At 43.5% G+C, this 20,344-nt stretch overlaps 1 protein-coding gene across 10 annotated transcripts in view; it reads right to left on the bottom strand.

Moving 5' to 3' along the window:
* Positions 1 to 20,344, bottom strand: part of RBKS (ribokinase) — a 97,721-nt gene that overhangs the window by 49,825 nt on the left and 27,552 nt on the right. For 9 of the 10 annotated variants that reach the window (XR_013231736.1, XR_013231739.1, XM_077341656.1 and 6 more), the window contains 3 exons: positions 20,041 to 20,103; positions 10,782 to 10,946; positions 2,085 to 2,176 (listed from right to left, as the gene is read on the bottom strand). Coding sequence is in view for 8 of the 10 variants with exons in the window: in XM_077341656.1 (XP_077197771.1) it covers positions 2,085 to 2,176; positions 10,782 to 10,946; positions 20,041 to 20,103 (320 nt within the window). In the remaining 2 variants the exon portion in view is untranslated. The remainder of the gene's footprint in view (positions 1 to 2,084; positions 2,177 to 10,781; positions 10,947 to 20,040; positions 20,104 to 20,344) is intronic. The other variant, XM_077341638.1, reaches the window with a different exon arrangement.

Below are 20,344 nucleotides of genomic sequence, written 5' to 3'. Positions count from 1 at the left end.
GGTTACAACTCTTTCCTCACCCCATAGTGGGGGTGAGTCTGATCTAAAGGAGATCAGGTATTAACAATATGGTAGGAATCAAATCAGTCATGTAAGAAAATTATTGTGTTTTAGCTGACTTCTTGAAATTTTGCCCTGTGTGTCTCTAACGTACCATATATTAATTTGTCCTATTAATACAACTGCATTTTTATTTTAAACTATTTAATAAACTAGTCTTCCTTGTTCACTCCCATCTGAGTCTTTCATACCTCATATTTGGCACACCCGATGATACAAGAGGGAACTTCAAGGGAGGGGCAAGAAGCATGCTCTGCCATCTACAATAAAGCCCTTAAATCTGTCTGGTAGCAGCTAGCTGAGACCCTTTCCTGCTCTGGGGCAAGGAGAAAAGGAGGATATGCATGGGACTGGAACAATCCTTGAAAGCTCACTTTCTTTGGGAATTCTTTGACTTTTTTGATTTCCAGAAGGCTGGCACACACTTTCCAGTATCTAACCCCTTTCTCTTAAAACACCAGTACACATCTTGAGTTTTTAAACTGACTGTTAAGGTTTCTACAGGCAATTTCTAACCACACCAAACCAAGGACTCTTCAGATCTAACTCCCTGTTTAACTGGGTCGGGAAATTCTCTAACTAGAAGATCTATCCCGTTTCTTTGGTCCAAATAGCGGTCTCTTTCTAACTACCTATGCATCCTTGCCATCTTTCCTCAGTTCTCTGTGTTGAACTGCTCTCAGTCATGGCTGACTTCTCAAACTGACAGTACTCGACTCTTCTCTGCTAGGACTGAAATCAGACTGGATTCTCCGCAGCATCCAGTTCAGAGGTCTTTCTCTGCTCAAATAATGCTAACCAAGCTACAGCAACCACCCATGAAAAGAACAAGCAGGCTACAGTAGAGTGGTGGTGCTTTTATTTTATTTTCTCTATGGCCAGCTGGCCCTCTCTTAGGTACCATGGCAATGTCACTCTTTCAACCAGCTTCAACGCCTCATGCTGAGGACAGAGTGCGAAGGCAGAGAAAGAAGCCCTTCCCTTCACTCATGGAAACTAATTTACTCTCCAAATATATAAGGGCTGCCTAATGTTCAACAGAAGTGCAGACAGATGATCTTACAAGGCCCCAGGTGATCAGGTAATTAAAAACATTACAATTATAAATTTAATATTAAACGTTAGATTATTGTACATGCATTTTTGTCAGGATGGTACTTGGGTTCTTTTTGTTGATGGTGATTGCAAATGTGGCTCTTTTAACTGATGATGATTGCAAATGTGTACTTGAAGAGCTACTGGTGAGTACAATGGTCTTGCTGTCTGTGATGTATGAGAGCCCACTAACACACACAGCTACATTTTAGGCTCTAGTAATAGGAAAGCAGATGCAAGGAAGATCTATTCTGTACTTGGTGTCTTTGGGATCCAACCTCTGACTTCTATTTATTTACAAGGAAAAGCTGAAGAACGTGAGAATGTTCAGTCCGGAGAAGAGGAGGCTGAGGGGGACATGCCTGCTCTTGCTATGCATTTGAAAGGCTGTCGCTTAGAGGATGTCAGTGTTGGTAGTAGAGGATAAGATTTGCAATAATGGGTGTAAGTTACAGGCAGAAAAGTACTGGCTGGATGTTAGGAAAAAACTCTTACAGTGAATGGAATATGCTGCCTAAGGAGGTGGTGAGCTCCCCTTTGCTAGGAGTTTTCAAGTAGCAGCTGTATGAACACTTGGTAGTGATGCTCTAAGCCGATCCTGCACTGAGCAGGGGGTTGGGCTTATATGGACCCTTCCATGATTCTATAAAAATAAATAGTACATTCTCTTTGTCCCCATTTTTTCTAATTCACACTGGCCAATGAGGTGGGGACTTGAATCTATCTGGAATTCATTAGTTCTCTTTCAAATGACTTTCAGACCATTCCAAGGACGATCAGATCTCTGCAAACTTGTGACACAAAACTGCATTTTCAGAATAAAAAATGTATTTTATTTTGTAATGCAGAAAACCTCAGGTGATTTTTTGAGATTATCTCAAAGTTTCACATACACAAATTAAAGTTAGCCCAATGTCATCTGTATTTACCTCACTTTCATTGCAGCAGATGATGTTGGAATGGGTATAAAATTGTGGATCTAGGTCAGCAAGAGCTGGAGCGGGGTTAAATAATGTCTTCACTGAAAGAGAATGGAAAATATTGTCTAAATCAAAGGCAGATCACATTTAAATATGAATAATTGGACACGGCCCAGCAAATGGTCTGTGTTGTTATGGCTAAAGTGTTCACAGTTCCACATTTCCCCCCAGATATACAAATTACTTGCAGAGACACAAAACTCTGGCACAAAAATCCTATTTGCTGTTGTTACAAAACAGAGGACAACTCTGATCCTTTCTGTGTTTGGTTAATGATTTCACAAGAATATTAAAGTTCAGGGATGATAATCATGCCTCTGTCATCAAGGAAAAAGGGAGTTAATTAGCAACATTAAGGCTTTATTGAGTTCAGAAAAACAGAAAGTTTAATTAGCATTTAATTATTAAGCATTTCCTGAAGATATTCCACTACGAATCACAAGGCAATCTGCGATTGTTGACAAACTTAGAGATGCATGGACAGTTACTTGGCTAACAGAATTCTCTGAAACCATTAAACCCAAAGTTCAATCTGACATTAACATTTTTTGTTGCACCAAATGGATCATCCTTTCCTATGAAGAAAATTTCATTTAGGTTAGAAACTTAATAGAGCTTGACTTTGGCTACCTCACAGCCCTAGCAACCTTCATCTAAAGGAAAAAAATTGTATATGACAATTCCAGCCTCTAATTTCTATATATTACATATAGTCCTTTCCATTAAAAAATCAATATTGGCTTCTCTTAATTCATGCCTGTATTACTATCTGTTTAGTACCCATTAAAACCTCCTCTGTATCTATTAATGCATCACTAGATGGTGAATCCAAAAGTGTTTAGAAGTAACAAACAAATGTTGAGAACTGTAGGACAAAAAGTGCATTGCACTAACTCTGAACTTAACAGATGGAGTTACAGTTTTAGCTGTAAGGAAAATAGCAAGCAAAAAAATGACAAACGACGAAGGACTAAAAATGGTAATGAACTCAGGGGAAAGGGAGTCATTTGAGCTGTTGCCAAGATATGCTTCATGACAACTTTTGTTTACTATTTTGCAGCAAGCAGTAATCCTATGTTCTTTATATGAAGCCCACTGAGCTTGATACAATTTATGGATTTTCACAAGTGATATTTGCTTCATTTTGGGGGCCTAGCTTAGTGCTGTTTTTAGGTGATCAAGTCTGGAAGAAGCAGCCTATGATTCTTTCTTCAGAATGACAAGCGCATGACCACTGATAATACATGGTCAATATATAAGGCAAAGGATAGAAATCTTTTTTCTTGGATCCAGCCACGTTCTATGTCATCATTATTTCCCATTTTCCTCTTAATTTTATGAAGTTATGAAAGTACGCCCAAGACCATCCCCAGTAGACCAATTATGAATCTCTTTCAGGACAAACTTCTTGTTGTACAGTACCAAAATGCTGCATCTTATCCATTGTATTTCAATACATCCCAAGCCTAACTTTTAATCAGCCACCATAGTGGCAGAAAATACTTTCAGGTATGGAATGTGGCAGCTGAAAAAGTTCATGACAACAATTCTATGAGCTGTGTATCAGTCAGTTTCCAAATGTATCTTGCTGAAGTAAAAAGAAAAATGTCCCAACCTTTTAAAGACTCTTCAGGGCAATTTGATGTCAAATCTTAATCAAGCTACAGATTTTGTCATGGTATATTTCCTCCTGTCAATTGTATGAGACTTCCAAAATGAAAATTAAGACTACACAATGTCATAATTTTTCTGGCATACTTATTTCTGCTGCTATGGTTCACTACTTAACTACCCAGCTTCTACATGGGGAGCTCCCAGCACAGATCAGGAGTTGGTATCTCCCTCACAGGTCGTGGTCTCCAGTGCCGCTATGTGGTTCAGCTGCAGGGTGGTTTTTCACGGGGATAAGAGTACAGGGAAAAACATTCTCCACATGGCCTACATGATTGTACACAGAACGGTGGATGCACCCATGTTTCTCTAGATATCATTAAGAAATTAGTCTTTAACTGTGAAACTCCATCTCTACTTCACGAGTGAAGAGAGCAAGAAATACAGCATTCAAACCAAAGTGCTACAATCATTTCAAGGACAGTGGATTTAATGGCCTGCTTTGGCATTGGGCCAGTCGAAACAGAGAACAGCACTTCTACATTTGCCATAGAGATCACGTACGAACAGGACAATGGGAGATCAGCAAGTGCAATACTGTCAATTTGTTACCTATAAAACTAACGTAAGTGCATGGGAACAAGTGGGATTACAACCACCAGCTTCCATTTCCCCACTTTCCTGTTTCTTCTGATTGTGGCATCTGGGCATGCATCTGTTAAACAAAAATAGTCTCGTGTGCTTCCTAACATAAACTACTGTATTAAACATGAGGGTGCTTCAGACAAAAAAGAAAGGAAGTGCCACTAACACACTCCAGCTGGGAGGGTGTTTTAAGATCTCACAGTGCTAGCGAAGTGTTTATGGGGATTTGATTATACAAGACTTTTCAGCATGTGTTGCCTGTCATGTAGGGCAGAGATGGTCATAGATCTACTGGTGAGTGGGTCTCACCGTGACAGATGACACACTCTCCTCAAGTGGTTTCTCTCTTTTGATGATACAATATCTTGCACTATGTTGCTGATGTTTTGCTTGTTTAAGGGCAGATAATTTAGGTACTGAAATGTCATTTGGGCATTTTTCAGCAAGAAAGGCAAAACTGTGAAATCAAACAGTTTCAAGTAGCTGGTGAACACTGATTTGGCCTGTGCTCCAGCCACCAGTCCAATCTACCAGAAATCCCCTAAAGATCAAAAGCACTGATAAACTTGCTCTGACAGATCATCCAGACAGAGCATAGGGTACTCATCTATCTGAGTCACAGCATTGTGCTTCTGACAGTCCATGCAGAAACACACTGCATTTCTTTACCAACACAATAGGAGATGCCCAGGAGGAGGTTTGGTTACTCCCCTCCCCTTTCAGCATCTCTTATTTCCTCCTCCAGGCATCCAGCCCGCTTCCCTGTGGCTCTGTAGGGTGCTGAAATAGCCTCCTGTTGAAACAGAATGCTCAGCTTGGATCAGCCTCTCATGTTTGTCTCAGAAAACCTGCACAAGACTTCCTGCACCTGTACCCTCTGAACATTTGCCAGGTCAGGGGGGAAATGTTACTTATATCCCTCTCTGCCCTTTGTTGCTGGTACAAAAATCAATGGGCCACTCTCTGCCCACTTCTAAAACCTTACAGTCCTTTAATTCTGGGAGAGGTTCAGCATTACTTAGTGACCCCTCCCCTGGTTTTATTTATGTATTTATTTGATTTATAAACTGCCTATCTCGGTAGTCTAACTCTGGGCAGTATACAACATATTTATAAAAATGGATAAAAATTAACTAATTTAAAACAGTTAAAAATAATGGTATGACTATTCAATGGAGAATGTCCAATGTTAAGCCTTTCTACAATCCAGTTTCTGTCATCCCCCCTGTAAGATGAAGGTCTGGATCTTTCCTGATTTAAAATAGATGAAACAGTGTGGGACGGCCAAAGAATAATGATGTTAACAAATCATTGACCTTAACCAAAAGCCTGGTGGAAGAGCTGCTACCCCGTTCAAGAGATGTGCAGAAGTGACGGCAGTTCATCTCTTCATTGCTCCTTCTCCCCCTGCTTTGTTTACAGTAAAAGGAGTCCTTTACACCATTCCACTCTGGTCAGATAAAGGAATCTGGCTGGTCCATGTAGACAGCTCAGGATTTGGTTGGGATGCGAGTTCTACTAATGCTTTGCAGCACTGGATAATTCCCAAAGAATGTTTTCTCCTGCTAAGTCTTTCCCTTGTGGAAACACTACAGGATGCTTCTGGTGCAAGCTACATTCGACATCCCTTGACATCATCAGTGTCTGATTTATACCTGTACTAAAGGAAATGTGCACTCTAGACTAGCTCTTGCTAGGTTCTCTATCCACTATCAGTCTCAGACTGCGGAGGGGAGAGGAGGGGTGGCAATCCTAATCTGAGAGGATTTCTCCTTCAGGGCTCTCTCCACGCTGTCAATTCCAGGAGTTGAATGTGTAGGCCTTGGGTGGGACTCAACCGAGAGTGTGGCCATCTGGTGGCCACCTTCGGATGCCCTGCCAGCTCTGCTAGAGGAGGTGGCAGCTTAGGTGCTACAATTACTAAGACTCTTAATTCTGGGAGACTTTAACATCCATGCTGAGCTACAACCCTATAAAAATGAGCTGGACCTGGTGTCAACCATGGCGACCTTAGGTCTCCCACAATTTGTAGTTGGCCCTAACCATCACTCAGGCCACACATGGACCTTATCTTCGGCGCGAGGCTGAATGTGGAACTAGTCTCTGTGCCACGGTCAGACCACTATGCCCTGAAGGGCCATCCACTCCTCAGTTGGGTGCCGAGCAGATTTTAGCTCAACTGTGGAGACTTATGGATACAATTGGATTCCTGAATACTCTGTGGGACTAAATATGTCCTGGCACTTCTCTAGATGGTCTGGTCAGCAACTGGCATGACAGAATGCTAGCTGTGATCAATGAGATAGCTCCCCAACGTCATCTCTGCCCCCATCTCAAGCTGAGGAGCTCGGCAAGAAAAAATGGGAGCTGAGATTACTAGAGCAAATCTGGAGGAAAGCTCACAACAAAGTTTTGAGAACATCTTACAGAATGCAGCTGGGAGCCTATGAGATGGCGATGAAGTTGGTAAAATGCAATTTAATTTGACTGTTATCACATCTGCTAATTTATGCCTAGCTCAATTATTTAGGATAGTTTGGTCTCTTACCATCCTGGAGGAAGGGCACCAACTTAATCAGAGCTCAGCTGTGAGGCATTTGAGTCACTTTGCAGACAAAATCTCAACACTCTGCCATGACTTTCCCCAACCTTAGATACAGGAATTGAACTAGAGGCCCCTTGGCTGTCGTTGGAGAAAAACTGAGTATCTTCAGACAATTCACACTGACAGAAGCTGACTGAAGTGGACAGGATGCTAAAAACAGCGAAGCCAACCACATGCCCTCTAGACCCATGTCCATCATGGCTGCTAAAAACAACTGATATAGGAATAGGGGCTCCTCTCTGGGAGATAGTCAACCTCTCCCTCTTAACAGGAGAATTCCTGGAAGGGCTAAAAGAGGCAGTGGCTTGCCCACTGCTCAAAAAACCATCTCTGGATCCAAGAGAACCAAACAACTTCTGTCCCACTTAGCGCTTCTGGGAAAAATGCTTGAAAGAGCTGCTGCAGACCAGCCATCAGCATTCCTGGAAGAAGCTTCAGTCTTAGACCCATCCCGGTCTTGCTTCCGGCTTGACCATAGGATAAAAGCAGCGCTATTGGACAGGGGCGAGTTAGCGTAGCCTGTGCACCTAGAACTCACAACAGCAATCGACACAGTTGTTCATGAGCTTCTTGCTTGCCACCTTGCCAATGCCGGGATACAAGAGACAGACTTTCAATGGCTGATGTCCTTTCTCCAGGACTGCAGACAGAGGGTAGCAATAGGAGAGATCATCGAGCCATCACCAACTAGCTTGTGGAGTCCCTCAAGGAGATGTTTTCTCTTCAGTCCTATTCAACATCTTCATGCACCCTCTTGCCCAGCAGGTGTGGAAGTTTGGCATGGGATGTAATCAATATGCTGATGACAGCCAGCTTTTCCTCCTGATGGATGGCCGTTCTGATTCTCCCCCAGAAGTATTAGCCAGCTCCCTGGAAGCAGTAACAAGGTGGCTCAAGGAGAGTCACTTGAAATGGCTAGGTAGGAGGGGTCCAGCAAGAAAGCACGCCTACCCAACCTGGCTGGAGTGCTATCAGTGGCTCACTCCACCAGGAACCTGGGTGCGATCCTCAATGCCTTTCCCTAAGTGGAAGCTCAGGTCACGAGAGCAATGTGGCTGGGATTCTGCCATCTTTGCCAAGCCAAATTACCTGGCATCCTACTTGGCCCCGGAACACCTAGCCAACAGTGATCTATGCAATTGTCACCTCTAGACTGGACTTCTGCAACTCATTCTATGCAAGCCTGCCCTTATCCTTGGCCCAGAAACTACAGCTGGTCCAGAATGCTGTGGCAGGGATCCTCACAGTAACACTATGAAGGTCCTACATCCTGCCTATTCTTCAACAACTGTGCTGGCTACCAGTCGAATTCCGGATCAGACTTAAGATTCTGGCAGTCACCTTTAAAGCCATACACAATCTGGGACCAGTGTACCTGAAAGACTGCCTTTCTGCCTACACCCCTCAAAGAGCTTTATACTCTGCTATCTCCAACTCCAACCTAGACAGCATCCTAAAAAGCAGAGACATCACCCTGCCAACAAAAGTGCGTTTAGTCAAGGCTATAGTGTTCCCAGCTGCAACGTATGGCTGTGAAAGTTGGACCATAAGGAAGGCCGAGCGTCAAAGAATTGAGGCCTTTGAACTCTGGTGCTGGAGAAGACTCTTGCGAGTCCCTTGGACTGCAAGGCGAACAAACTGGTCAGTCCTAGAGGAGATCAGCCCAGATTGCTCCTTAGAAGGCCAGATCCTGAAGATGAAACTCAAATACTTTGGCCACCTCATGAGAAGGAAGGACTCCTTGGAGAAGAGCCTAATGCTGGGAGTGATTGAGGGCAAAAGAAGGGGATGACAGAGAATGAAGTGGCTGGATGGAGTGACTGAAGCAATAGGTGCAAACTTAAATGGACTCTGGGGAATGGTAGAGGACAGGAGGGCCTGGAGGATCATTGCCCATGGGGTCACGATGGGTCGGACACGACTTCGCACATAACAACAACAACAATCTCCAACTGCCTGGTGATCCCTGCCCCCCCAAAAGCTCGCTTGACCTCAACCTACAAACCACTTTTCTCTACATTCTGTCAGTTGTGTTGTGCATGAAAACAGAAAACTCATAGCTGGACAGTCCAAGTGTATTTGTGCCCTGGTGATCTAAGTACCATTCCTAGTCAAAACACCTCTCCCAATGCAAAACCTTTCTGCGTACCCTTGTTCTACTACTTGCAGAGAGGTGTACTCTCTCAATTTGCAGACTGTGTCCACTTCTTGATACAATCCCATGTTGCTGTGATAGAGATCAGTAAATGTCTTGCCACTCCCATGCCTTTCTTTGGTAGTTGCTACTATTCAGTTTCTGACTTTTCTTTCTCTAGAAGTGCACGGAGTGGTTCCTGTAGGCAGCAAAGGATAGGATATGCAGAAATGGGCTTAAACTACAGGTAGAAGGGTACTGGCTAAATATTAGAAACTAGTAAATAAGCCAACTGCAGTCAAAATGCAGCAGGCGCTAGCAGGGCGCGCCATGAGGGTGAGGGGGCTGTGTGGCCTGGCTTGGCAAGGGCGGGATCGTCCTGTGGGCCTGGTGGCTACCTGGTGTGTTGGCGAGCGGGAGGGCAGGAGGCAGTCGAGGGGCTGTGGCAGCTCGCATTGGCTCCGTGAGTTTTGGCCGGCGGTGGCTGGCTGGGCGGTATGGCGATGTTCTGTGGTGGCGGAGCATCCGGCGGTGGGTCAGCAGGCGGGCGCGGCTGCGTGCGGTGCCGCTGGAGCTGGGCGGCTGGCAGCCCGTGTCGGAGTGCGGCGCCGGTGCCGGGTGCCCCTGAAGCTTCCTCCGGCGGCCGGCGCGGGCTGCGTGGTCCGGCATGCAACGGGTTGTGCTCTGCGGCAGAGCGTCCTGCGCACGCGCGGCAGGCGGGATCCGCCGCGGGTGGTGTCACAGGAGCTGAGTGGCTGGTGCTCCTGGCGGCAGTGGTCCCCAAGCTTCCTCTGGCGGCCGCTGCTGGCTGGCTGCGCCGGGGGGGCGATGTGTTGGCAGCAGCGGCGGTGACCAGCGCAATTGGAAGGCTGGCAGGTAATGGCAGCGGTCGGACAGCTGGCTGCGTCGGAGCTCAGAGGTGGGCAGACCGGGAGTAGTCAGTCCGGCGACAAGGGACCAATTGCGAGCCGCGCTTCGTGTGGCTTGCAATTGGTCCCTTGCCGCTGGACTGACAATCGGAGGGCCCAATCGGCAGGCGCTTTGCGCCTGCCGATTGGGCTCTCCGATTGTCAGTCTGGGGGAAGGGGCCAACCGGCACCCTTCCTCATCCCGGACAGGGCCCACCGCCGGAGCCCTTACTGCATTATTTTATCCGCTCCGCGGGAACGGTTAAAGATATTAGAAACAAATTCAGCAGTGGAACTGACTGCCTAAGGAGTGATGAGCTCCCCTTCACTGACACTCTTCAAGCAGCGGCTCAGCTACTGAGAAAACAAACCAGGTGAACAAAGTCAGAATAATCTCTTCTCTGTAGGGATCTCAGTCTTCAGGTTTCTCCCATGTCAAGAGGGCTTGTATAGTTGACTAGCAAGCTGACCAAAGTGATGCCAGTCCATGATATTAGCACATGTAAGAACCAATATGGAGTCTGATCTAAATCCTGATCTTCTTGAAGAAAGAATAAAATAATCATATAGACACAGGTTGTTATTCTAACCATTTTACAGGTGTACTGTGTCCAAATCATCCACACCTGCCTTATTTATACACTTTGACTTCTAGTCACGTTTGCCCCACCAATTTTCAGAGTCAACCATGCAGCATGGCAGGATGTAAAAATATTAACAGCAAAATCATATTATTAGATTACCTCCACTGCCGTGTGCCAGTTTCAAAGCTTCCAGAGAAATTGCTGGGGTTACTTCAAGTTGACAGACCAGTACTTTGGCTTGACTGATGACAGCAGCAGCTCTCTTTAAGTCGTTAGAATCCAGAAGTAAATTTGCTCCCGCAACAATGACAATAAAGTTCTGCCCTAAAAAATGATTTCTCTGTTATTAACTCTGAACAGGCTAAAAGACTTGCCACCTAAAAGACCGAATAAAGGGGCTGCCTCCTACCATGCTCTTGTGCATCTCCCCTTTACCTCAGTGGGGCTTGTGAGGGAGAACGTCATGCGAGATAGTTCCCTAACAAATTTATTGTAGTTGGACTTTAACTTTTGCAGGGGAAGGGAGAAAGAACAAGCCTCCTTCCATCAGTCTGCCTGGCCAGTGGTCATCTGGCCCTGCCCTCTTGTTCTAGAAAGGGGAGAGAGAGGGAAGGCCCATTCCCACTGACAGCTTTTATCAATTTTGTATCTGTTAGCTGCCTTGGATTTGTCTTCTGACAAACAGAAGATAAACAGGCATACTCATTGCAATACTATTTCAACAGAATTCATGCCCCCCCCCCCACTTGCAGAGGGCAACCACAGGCAGGAGAAAGCTCCAAACACCCTACTTGTGGGTGAAGAATTCTCACAATCACCACTGCATAGAATATTTATTTCTTAAGGCTACAGGTATTGCTTTGATTATTCTGTTTTTTAAAAAATCCCTAATGAATTTTTATTTTGTTTAGCAAACCTGGGGCTTTTTCAGGTTAGCAGAAATATCTCTCTTGCCTTACATCTCTGGATTTAAGTATTCAATTTAAATATTCACAGGTGGGACCATGTTGAGAATTAGATATATTGACTGGTGTTTAGTGTGGAATCTTTGATTAAGAATTGTTAAAATTTGTCTGTCTGTCTGTCCTCCCTCTGCCTCTCCCTCCATCCTCTCTCTACTGAATGCAAGAAACTGAGTTCTGGCTCGCTCTCTCCCTTTTAATCCTATGGGTAAATCCAGATCTGGTTGTTGTGATAAGAATAGATAATCCTAGTAAAGTGCCTTTGCCCACACCAACCGGGCACAGAAATTACTCCAGTATCACCACACAAAGCTATGGCAGCGTCTACCATGGTTTTCCTGGAACTTGTCAACAATTAAATGAGTACCAAAATAATTTAGACTTCCTTGACATAGAATTCCATCAGCGGTATTCACATCTCTGATGCACATTCCACAGGGAGCCAAACAAGAAGTGCTGTGGGAACATTCAGCACACAGTACAGAACAGCACAATGACTGCAGGATGATTATTTAGAAGCACACCATAGCCTTGACCTGAATCTTGCAAGACAATGATGTTGGGCCCTTACTAATCGGACTAGGCTCCCATTCAGACAATCCATGAAAAGATCAGACATCATGATACAATCAGTCAAGCATGCAGCATACTCTTTATGTCCCAACAGATTTAGGGCAAAGCCCAAGCAAGGCTAGAAGTAACCTGTTTTCATAATCAGGGCAGCAAGAAATCACCATTACACTAGAAATCACCATTACAAGTACTCCGTGCAGGGTATAAATCTCCTGCTTTTAGGCTATGTGTGCTTGTAGCATGCATTGCAAACAGGGGTGCATTGAAGGGTAGTGAAACAAATATTGTTACAGCATTTTGTTTTGGGTGGGTTTTAGCATGAGCCAAAAGCTATTTAATCATATGCATGACAGGGAGAATTTATCCAAATATAATAGTTGGAACACAGTGGGCAGATGAGGTTACAGGGGGCAAAAGGCAGGCAAATATCTGCTATCTTGACAACTAAATTATTTATTTATTTGTTTTTTGTTTATTAATATTTATATACCGCCCTCCCTGAAGGCTCAGGGCAGTTTACATAGAACTGAAAACTATACATGGAACCATACATATAATAACTATAACATTAATATTATTAACTGATAACATGGTAACAGTATAACATTAAACAACAGTAATACAAACAGGTCAAGGAGTCTTGGTGGATTTCTATGGGGGGGGCAGGGGCCCTGCAATGTTGCTGATTGTGCCTGGCCTCAGGCAAATGCCTGGTGGAAGAGCTCCCTTTTGCATGCCCTGCGGAACTGTTTTAGTTCTGTCAGGGCCCTGATCTCCTCTGGGAGCTCATTCTACCAGGTGGGGGCCAGGACAGAGAAGGCTCTGGCCCTGGTCAAGGCCAGGCGGACTTCTTTAGGGACAGGGACCTTTAGCCGGTTGGTAATAAATAAAAGAACCTAATTACTGTCCATCTTGACCAGCCAGGGAAACCTGAGCTATGCCATATTTCCAAACTATTAAGTAAAGCAAAAGTAAACTGGCTACATTTTCAGGTGCCACATAATCTGGAGCAGCAAAGCATTGCTACTGGACTAAATACTTCAACCTGCTCACTGTCTCAGATCTACATTTTGTTTGGCACTTTTCAGCAATTCCATCTCTTTTGCAGATCCACGTGTCAGTGCTGTCCCTGGAGGGGTGGTGGTCCTGTCCCTTGGGGGCACTGTTTCCAGGAGAAGGGTGGCTTAGATGGCTGCAGTGGGAAGGGAGAGGCAGGAAAGCTGAGTTCCGATTGCTGAGCTCTGCTCACGCTACTTTGGACCCAAGCCGCTATCTACAGCTGGCTGCAGGATTCTATGTGATATGTTCTAAATGGAAAAAAATGTTTCTGTGGCTAACAAGAAATAGCAGCTTGCTAAATCACAGGATTCAAATACCCAAGGTCAAGTTGTGGGTGTAGCTCTACATCAGCTGCCTGCTTTGAAAAGCCCAACATGTACACTACGAATTTGCAACAGCTGCCAAGCTTATTAAACTAACACATGAGATCCAGGTAACATTTTCCCATGCCCTTCCAGAGTCAAAGTATGCTTTTGACATATATTTTGTCTTTAATCTCACCTGTCACTTCTGTAATGTAACTTATAAAAAAGCTTTTAACGATATCAAGGTTCACTGATACCTTTGTACTTAAAGGCCTGTGTAAGGGGGGGTGGGGAAACCTGACTTCAGTTTTCATGTAATGGTTACTTAACACAAAAGGCACAATTAAGCTGAAGCAGGCTTTGTGTGGGCTTTTCATATATTGGCAAACTGCAGCACTCATATTCAAGATCAGATCGCTCTCTCATTCTGCTCTCAAGGTCCCCCAATAGTCTTTGAAGTGTCTCAGGGACAAGCCGGGCCCACTCTGAAACATTAGGCAGAGAAAAAGGGATGTCATTCATAACTAGGATTACGGTTCCCAGGCCCAATGCTCCCTTTAGAATTTCACTGCATAAGATCCATGGAATCGCAGAGAAGAAGAGAAGAATCTCGGAGAAGGTGGCCATGAAATACTGTGAACCCAAGAGCATTTGTAGACAGGAACACAGCAGCAGCATAAAATACATATGCTAAGTCAATGTCAAGAGTCATACAAGGAAGCATAAATGTAGGCACGAGCTAGGTAATCTGAACTGTTCCAATGAGCAAGGCTAAAAAAATAAAGTGGGACAACAGACTGCACTTCCAGGATCAAATTCCTCTGAAAGAGGAATCACTGGAGATTCTGGGACACATTTTATGGATTTATCACACTGCACATTCACTATAAAGACACCACATGGGGAGACTACAGAGAAATATTTCTGACCCATTATTGGGTTGCTTACTGGAAGAATAGGAGGCACGTTCAGTATTTTTGCAATACCTGATGCTGCCCTTCTACTGATATTTGGAAAATCTACTTTAAAAGAAATAAGTGGGATGCTGTAGTCAAAAGTTATTCTCTCCCTGTAGCCAAATCTATGCAGGCCCCAAAGCAATTTAGATTTACTTAATATGGACCAGAGTTAACAGGACCTGGCAACCAAAGTGGACTGTGCTGCTTATTTACTGAACTGCTACGCAGAGACATAACAAGGAGACATTGCAAAAGGTGACCAGCTTGGTGTAGTGGTTAAGAGAGGCGTCCTCTTTTCTGGAGAGGTTTGATTCCCCACTCTACTGCCAGCTGGGTGACCTTGGGCTAGTCACAGTCCTGCTAGAGCCATTCTAACAATGCAGTTCTGTCAGAGCTCTTTCAGCCCACCTACCCCACAGGGATGATTGTAAGCCACTTCAGCAGGGGATAAAAACCAACTCTTCTTATTTTAGTGTGTGATGTATTTGGCTGTTTGCAGTTTACAGAATATTGCACTGCGCCATTTGGAGAGCCACAGGAAAGTCTGCAAATGATAGTGCTAGGATTTTACAGTATTGGCAATGGAAACTAGAAGAAAATAAAGTTGCTGGCTCTTCCGAGAGGAAAACCCATCCCCTAGCCATGCAATCATTTGCAGGAGTTAATTCATTCAAATATATGTTTAATATCAGCAGATCTGAGGAGACTGGGATCTGTGCATCTTCCTTCTCAGCAACAATGGGAGGTTGTTTCCCTGCCAGCAGTAAGTGACTGATTTCTTCCCAACTCACCTGTTTCTCCTCTCCTCATTAAGAGGAGGCAGGTGCTATCAAGCTCAGAACTGCACCTCCACCTGTAGAAGCCAGCATGAAGCCAGCTGAAGTGGGGAGAATTTTTGGGGGGATTGGGATCTCTTCATGTTCCTCCCTAGCAACAATGGGTGGTTTGATTTTTCTTTTTCTTTCCTCCTTTTCTTTCCTCCCCACTGATTTCAGCCTGATTTGATGTTTAAAATGTTTTGTTATATTTTGATGAATTCAAATAATGTAATAGTTTATTTTCCTGTTGATACAGACAAGGAATTTCAGGTTAAGATGGTTTATAAGTATGGAAATTGGGGCCGACCGACTCAGAACACCTGCTGGTCCCCCCAGACGCCCGCCCATGACTCTCCCAATGTTACTGTTAATTGTTATTTATATTATAAATGTGGTTTTGTAATATTTTGATGCTTTATTGAAAGTTGTTTTGATGTTATAGTCTGTATAATGTTCCATGTAAGTTATATAATGTTCATTGTAAACCGCCCAGAACTGCAAAGAAATGGGCGGTATAGAAATCCAAATAAATAAAAATAAATAAATAAATAATATTGCTGAAGTTGTCTCTTTGTATCCTTACAAAGAGAGAATATCCATTCAGCTATGACATACCGATGGCCCCGCCAGCTGGCCGCGTCGCTGGTGGTTTCGTGGGAGGGAGGCTCAGGGGCCAACGGAAGGTTGGATTGGATTCAGGTAGATCTTAACCAATTGCCTGGTGGAGGAGCTCCGTTTTGCAGGAACTGTTTAAGCTCCACTAGGGCTCTGATCTCCTCCGGGAGCTCGTTCCACCAGGATGTGTACAAACACTCATTTAGTTCTTAATCATGAAAAATACTGAAAGATGGTATATGCCAGGGATATCTACTATGTACCTGCAGTTAATAAGAAAATGTATGTTACAATACCCTTTAAAAAATCTCAAGAGCTGGAGTTAATTGCCTTAAAAAGGGATAAGGAGGGGTGTTTTTGTGTGTGTGTGTTAATAGGATTAACAGGAGGCTAGAAATTTATGGTGGCCTGTGCTTATGCGGCCGATCAACTCCAGATGACTTTTGTTGGTTGAGTGATATCTACACTGAAAAACTGGGCAGAAGGCGAACAGTTATTTGTTGGAGATTTGAATGCAGTAACAGAAGCCTTCTGGAACTCCTCTTCACCCTATTAGTTACATAATAAAGTCCCTGATTATTTCAAAAACTGGTTGGAAGATAAGTCCTTAATGGATTCTTTCTGCTGGAAATATCCCATAAATAAGATTACGCATATTTTTCCTAAGGACACAACTCTCAGTCCCATTTTTTTATATGTAACAGTAAGAAACTATGAGATTTCAACAGACGCATTGTTGCTGCATGACCTCTCTCCCACGGTGTTAATAGTGTGAAGTTTAAAAAAGTGCAGGTTAAATAAGTAATTATTGCAAAATAGGGAAATGCAGGAATAAAAGAAGAAACAAAGTCCTTTTTTGAACTTAATTTGAGCCCAGAAGAGATCTATGTAATGGTATTGGAAGCATTTATGGCTTTTATAAGGGGCACTCAGTCTAGGTTAAAAGGAAAAGAGAGCTAGCAAGAAAAGAACTGGTTGATGATTGCAGTGTAAAAGAAATAAAACAAAACTTTCAGATCCTTGGAAGATGAAGGAATCTGTATAAGACAAGCTGAAACTGCTTGATGCTTAGAAAGTAGCTATCAGTATTATTTGCAAAACCATGATATTTGACAGGCTATCTATATAGGGACTATCTATATGCATCCCCTGGAGGATGCTTCAACTGGCTAAAGGTAAAGCACTGAGTCATGTCTGACCCTTGGGGTGACGCCCTCCAGCATTTTCTTGGCAGACTCAATACGGGGTGGTTTGCCAGTGCCTTCCCCAGTCATTACCATTTACCCCCCAGCAAGCTGGGTACTCATTTTACCGACCTCGGAAGGATGGAAGGCTGAGTCAACCTTGAGCCGGCTGCTGGGATCGAACTCCCACCCTCATGGGCAGAGCTTTCAGACTGCATGTCTGCTGCCTGACCACTCTGCGCCACAAGAGGCTCTTTTTCAACTGGCTACACCTAACCAATTTTTGATCTCTAGCCCCAAAGAAGTGCTTTTTGGTTCTGGGCCCTGCCTGGTGAAATGTGCTCCCAGAGGACATCAGGGCCATGACAGAACTAGCACAATTCCACAGGGCCTTCAAGCAGAGCTCTTTTGCCAAACTTACAGTTGAGGCCAGCATACATGGGGAAAAAATTAACACTATATGAGCTTCCCCTGCTGGTATGCCATCTTCTGCTGGTCCCTCTCTTGACGGAAAGGCCTACCAGGTAATTATTTCTGCATAAACAGTAATTAATGACTGTGAGCTGCCAACTTGTTGAATATACTGAAACTGGAATAAACTAAGTAGCAGTAGCAAATGGCTCCCTCCCCTCTGTCTCCCTCCCCTCTAGAATGGATCATCTAGGGGTAGTCTAGATAAGGGTTGTGTTTTTTCTGCCACATCTTATTTTATTATGGCAAGTATATATGTGTATTGCTGTTTTTTGTATGGGTTTTTATTGGGGTTTTAAATGTTGTAACTCACCTCGAAAGAGCCTCTTGTGGCGCAGAGTGGTAAGGCAGCAACATGCTGTCTGAATCTGTCTGCCCATGAGGTTGGGAGTTCAATCCCAGCAGCCGGCTCAAGGTTGACTCAGCCTTCCATCCTTCCGAGGTCGGTAAAATGAGTACCCAGCTTGCTGGGGGGTAAACGGTAATGACTGGGGAAGGCACTGGCAAACCACCCCGTATCGAGTCTGCCATGAAAACGCTAGAGGGCGTCACCCCAAGGGTCAGACATGACTCGGTGCTTGCACAGGGGATACCTTTTCCTTTACCTTTAACTCACCTCGAGCCTTCAGGGAAAGGTGAGTAATAAAGCTAATTAATAATAATTATTATTATATAAAATTTTAAACTATTTATTGTTTGTTTTCAGTCTCTTGTTACTGTCATGATTTATCCCACCCTAAGATGGCAGGACCAAGAGGGGCAGGCCATAAATGTAATTATAAATAAATTTGTGACAGCCCAACTCTCACAGGGTATGTGGGACATATTCCTGCTCTGAGGCTCTTTGGTCCCCCCCCCCCACACACACACAAACTCCTTCCCCCCCATTTCCCCCTCCCTCGTCCCCTTTACTTCTCACTTTCCTAACCTCCTCCCTGGTTCCTACCCCCTCCCTCAGACACACAACCAGACTCCGTCCTCCGTCCTCCGTCCGCCTCCTCTCCACCCCCCCTTTTTACCTCTTGCAGTGGCGCTGGCCCAGCTTGCTGCTGCGCCGCCCTGAAACTGCCCTGGCCACCTCAGGCAGCAGCAACACTGGCCGGGCCTGTTGTTGCACCGTCCAACAACTGCCACAGCAACCTCACTACACGACTGCCCCAGCCTCTTCTGGTATACCCCCGGGGGTGGGAGTACATATGTCATGTCCACATCCACTTCTGTCCCAGGGGACATGCCAGAAGACGAGGTCCACATCAATAAAATAAATAAATAAGCCAAGTAAGATCTCAGTGAGATTGTTGGAAGATAAGAGGACTTTTTAAAAATTAGAACAGTTTTGGGAATTCAAACCCAAACAGATAAACACTTAATGAATTCCAAAGCTTCTATGCTAATCTATATAAAGCAGATAGCCCAAATAAAAAAAACATCAAGAAATGTATAGACTGTCTCTCAGTTCCTATGCTTGCATTAGAATGTAAATAATTGTTAGATTGCCCAATAACTATCTCACAGATTATAGAGACAATTTAAAAATTGAAGTCAGGTAAGTCATTAGACCCAGATGGGCTTAGTAATTACTTTTATAAACTTTTTGCTATGGTGCTGGTATCATATTGAGATAAATTATTTGCCTAATCTTAAAGGAAGGAAAAGATCTTCATGAAAAGATCTTTCCTGAAGACCATATTGCTACTCAACACCGACTATAAAATCAGTGTTGGGGAATTATATTGTATTGGATTAAAGAGGCTTTTATAAGGATTGTTTAATTTCCTGGAATGTCAGTAGGTTGATTAATTTGGCTGAAGTAAGAAATATATTTGGTATGTTCTTCTTTGTTGACATGGAAAAGGCATTTAACAGAATGAGCTGATCCTTCCTGGGTGTAGGTGTGTAGCTGTGTTGGCATGAAGCAGCAGAACAGTTTGAGTTCAGTAGCACCTTAAAGACCATCAAAGGTTTATTCAAGGTTTATTCATACTTTGCCCAGTATGTGGACAAACTGTGCATGCACATGAAAGCTTGTGTTATATTAAGTTATACGGACTCTTTTAATTGGTAACTGGTTATTTTGTACTATATAGATTTAAGTTTTTTTAAAAATTTGTAGCTAATGTGATTAATAATATCTTTTTTGTGTAGCTTTTGCTTCTAATCTAATCACATAAATAAAGGACTATTTACCACACATACATATAAAAAGAGTAGATTTAACACAATCTATTAATGAGGCTGAATTTAGTGGAACATAGTTGACTTAACCTTACAGGGTTACATGCTATATGTTTTATTTGGAAAACCTGGTATATAATAAATGTTTAAACCACAGTACATGAAGAAAATGACAACAACTTGATCAACTGGTTCAGTTTGTTTCTTTTCAGGATTCAAAAGAACATTTTGAAATTTTATTTTCTTTCAAAACCCCAATAGCTTGATATAGAAAATAGGAAAATTCAGAATATGTACCTTCATCATCAACAATGATTGAAGCAGCTCCTGTGGCTGCATTCTCAGCTTGACTTACAAAATCTAGGCATGGAAAAATAAGTTATCAAATTAAAGCCTGGAACTTGGTTTCAACAAACAATAAAAGATAAAATTTACCAGCATAAAAAGCAAAATGAATGCATAAACACTGGCATTAAAAATATTCACAGCTTTTATATGTGTAGCTATGCTTGAAACAACACAAGTGTTTAATTATACCCATAAAATAGCAAATATTAATTATGACTCGTTCTCTGCTTTAGCAAAAGTGTATTTTAATTGA

The sequence above is a fragment of the Paroedura picta genome, chromosome 1 (assembly GCF_049243985.1).
Source record: "Paroedura picta isolate Pp20150507F chromosome 1, Ppicta_v3.0, whole genome shotgun sequence".
NCBI lineage: Eukaryota > Metazoa > Chordata > Lepidosauria > Squamata > Gekkonidae > Paroedura > Paroedura picta.
Note: the sequence above shows the minus strand (reverse complement) of the source record. Positions and strands in the feature narration are given on the sequence as shown.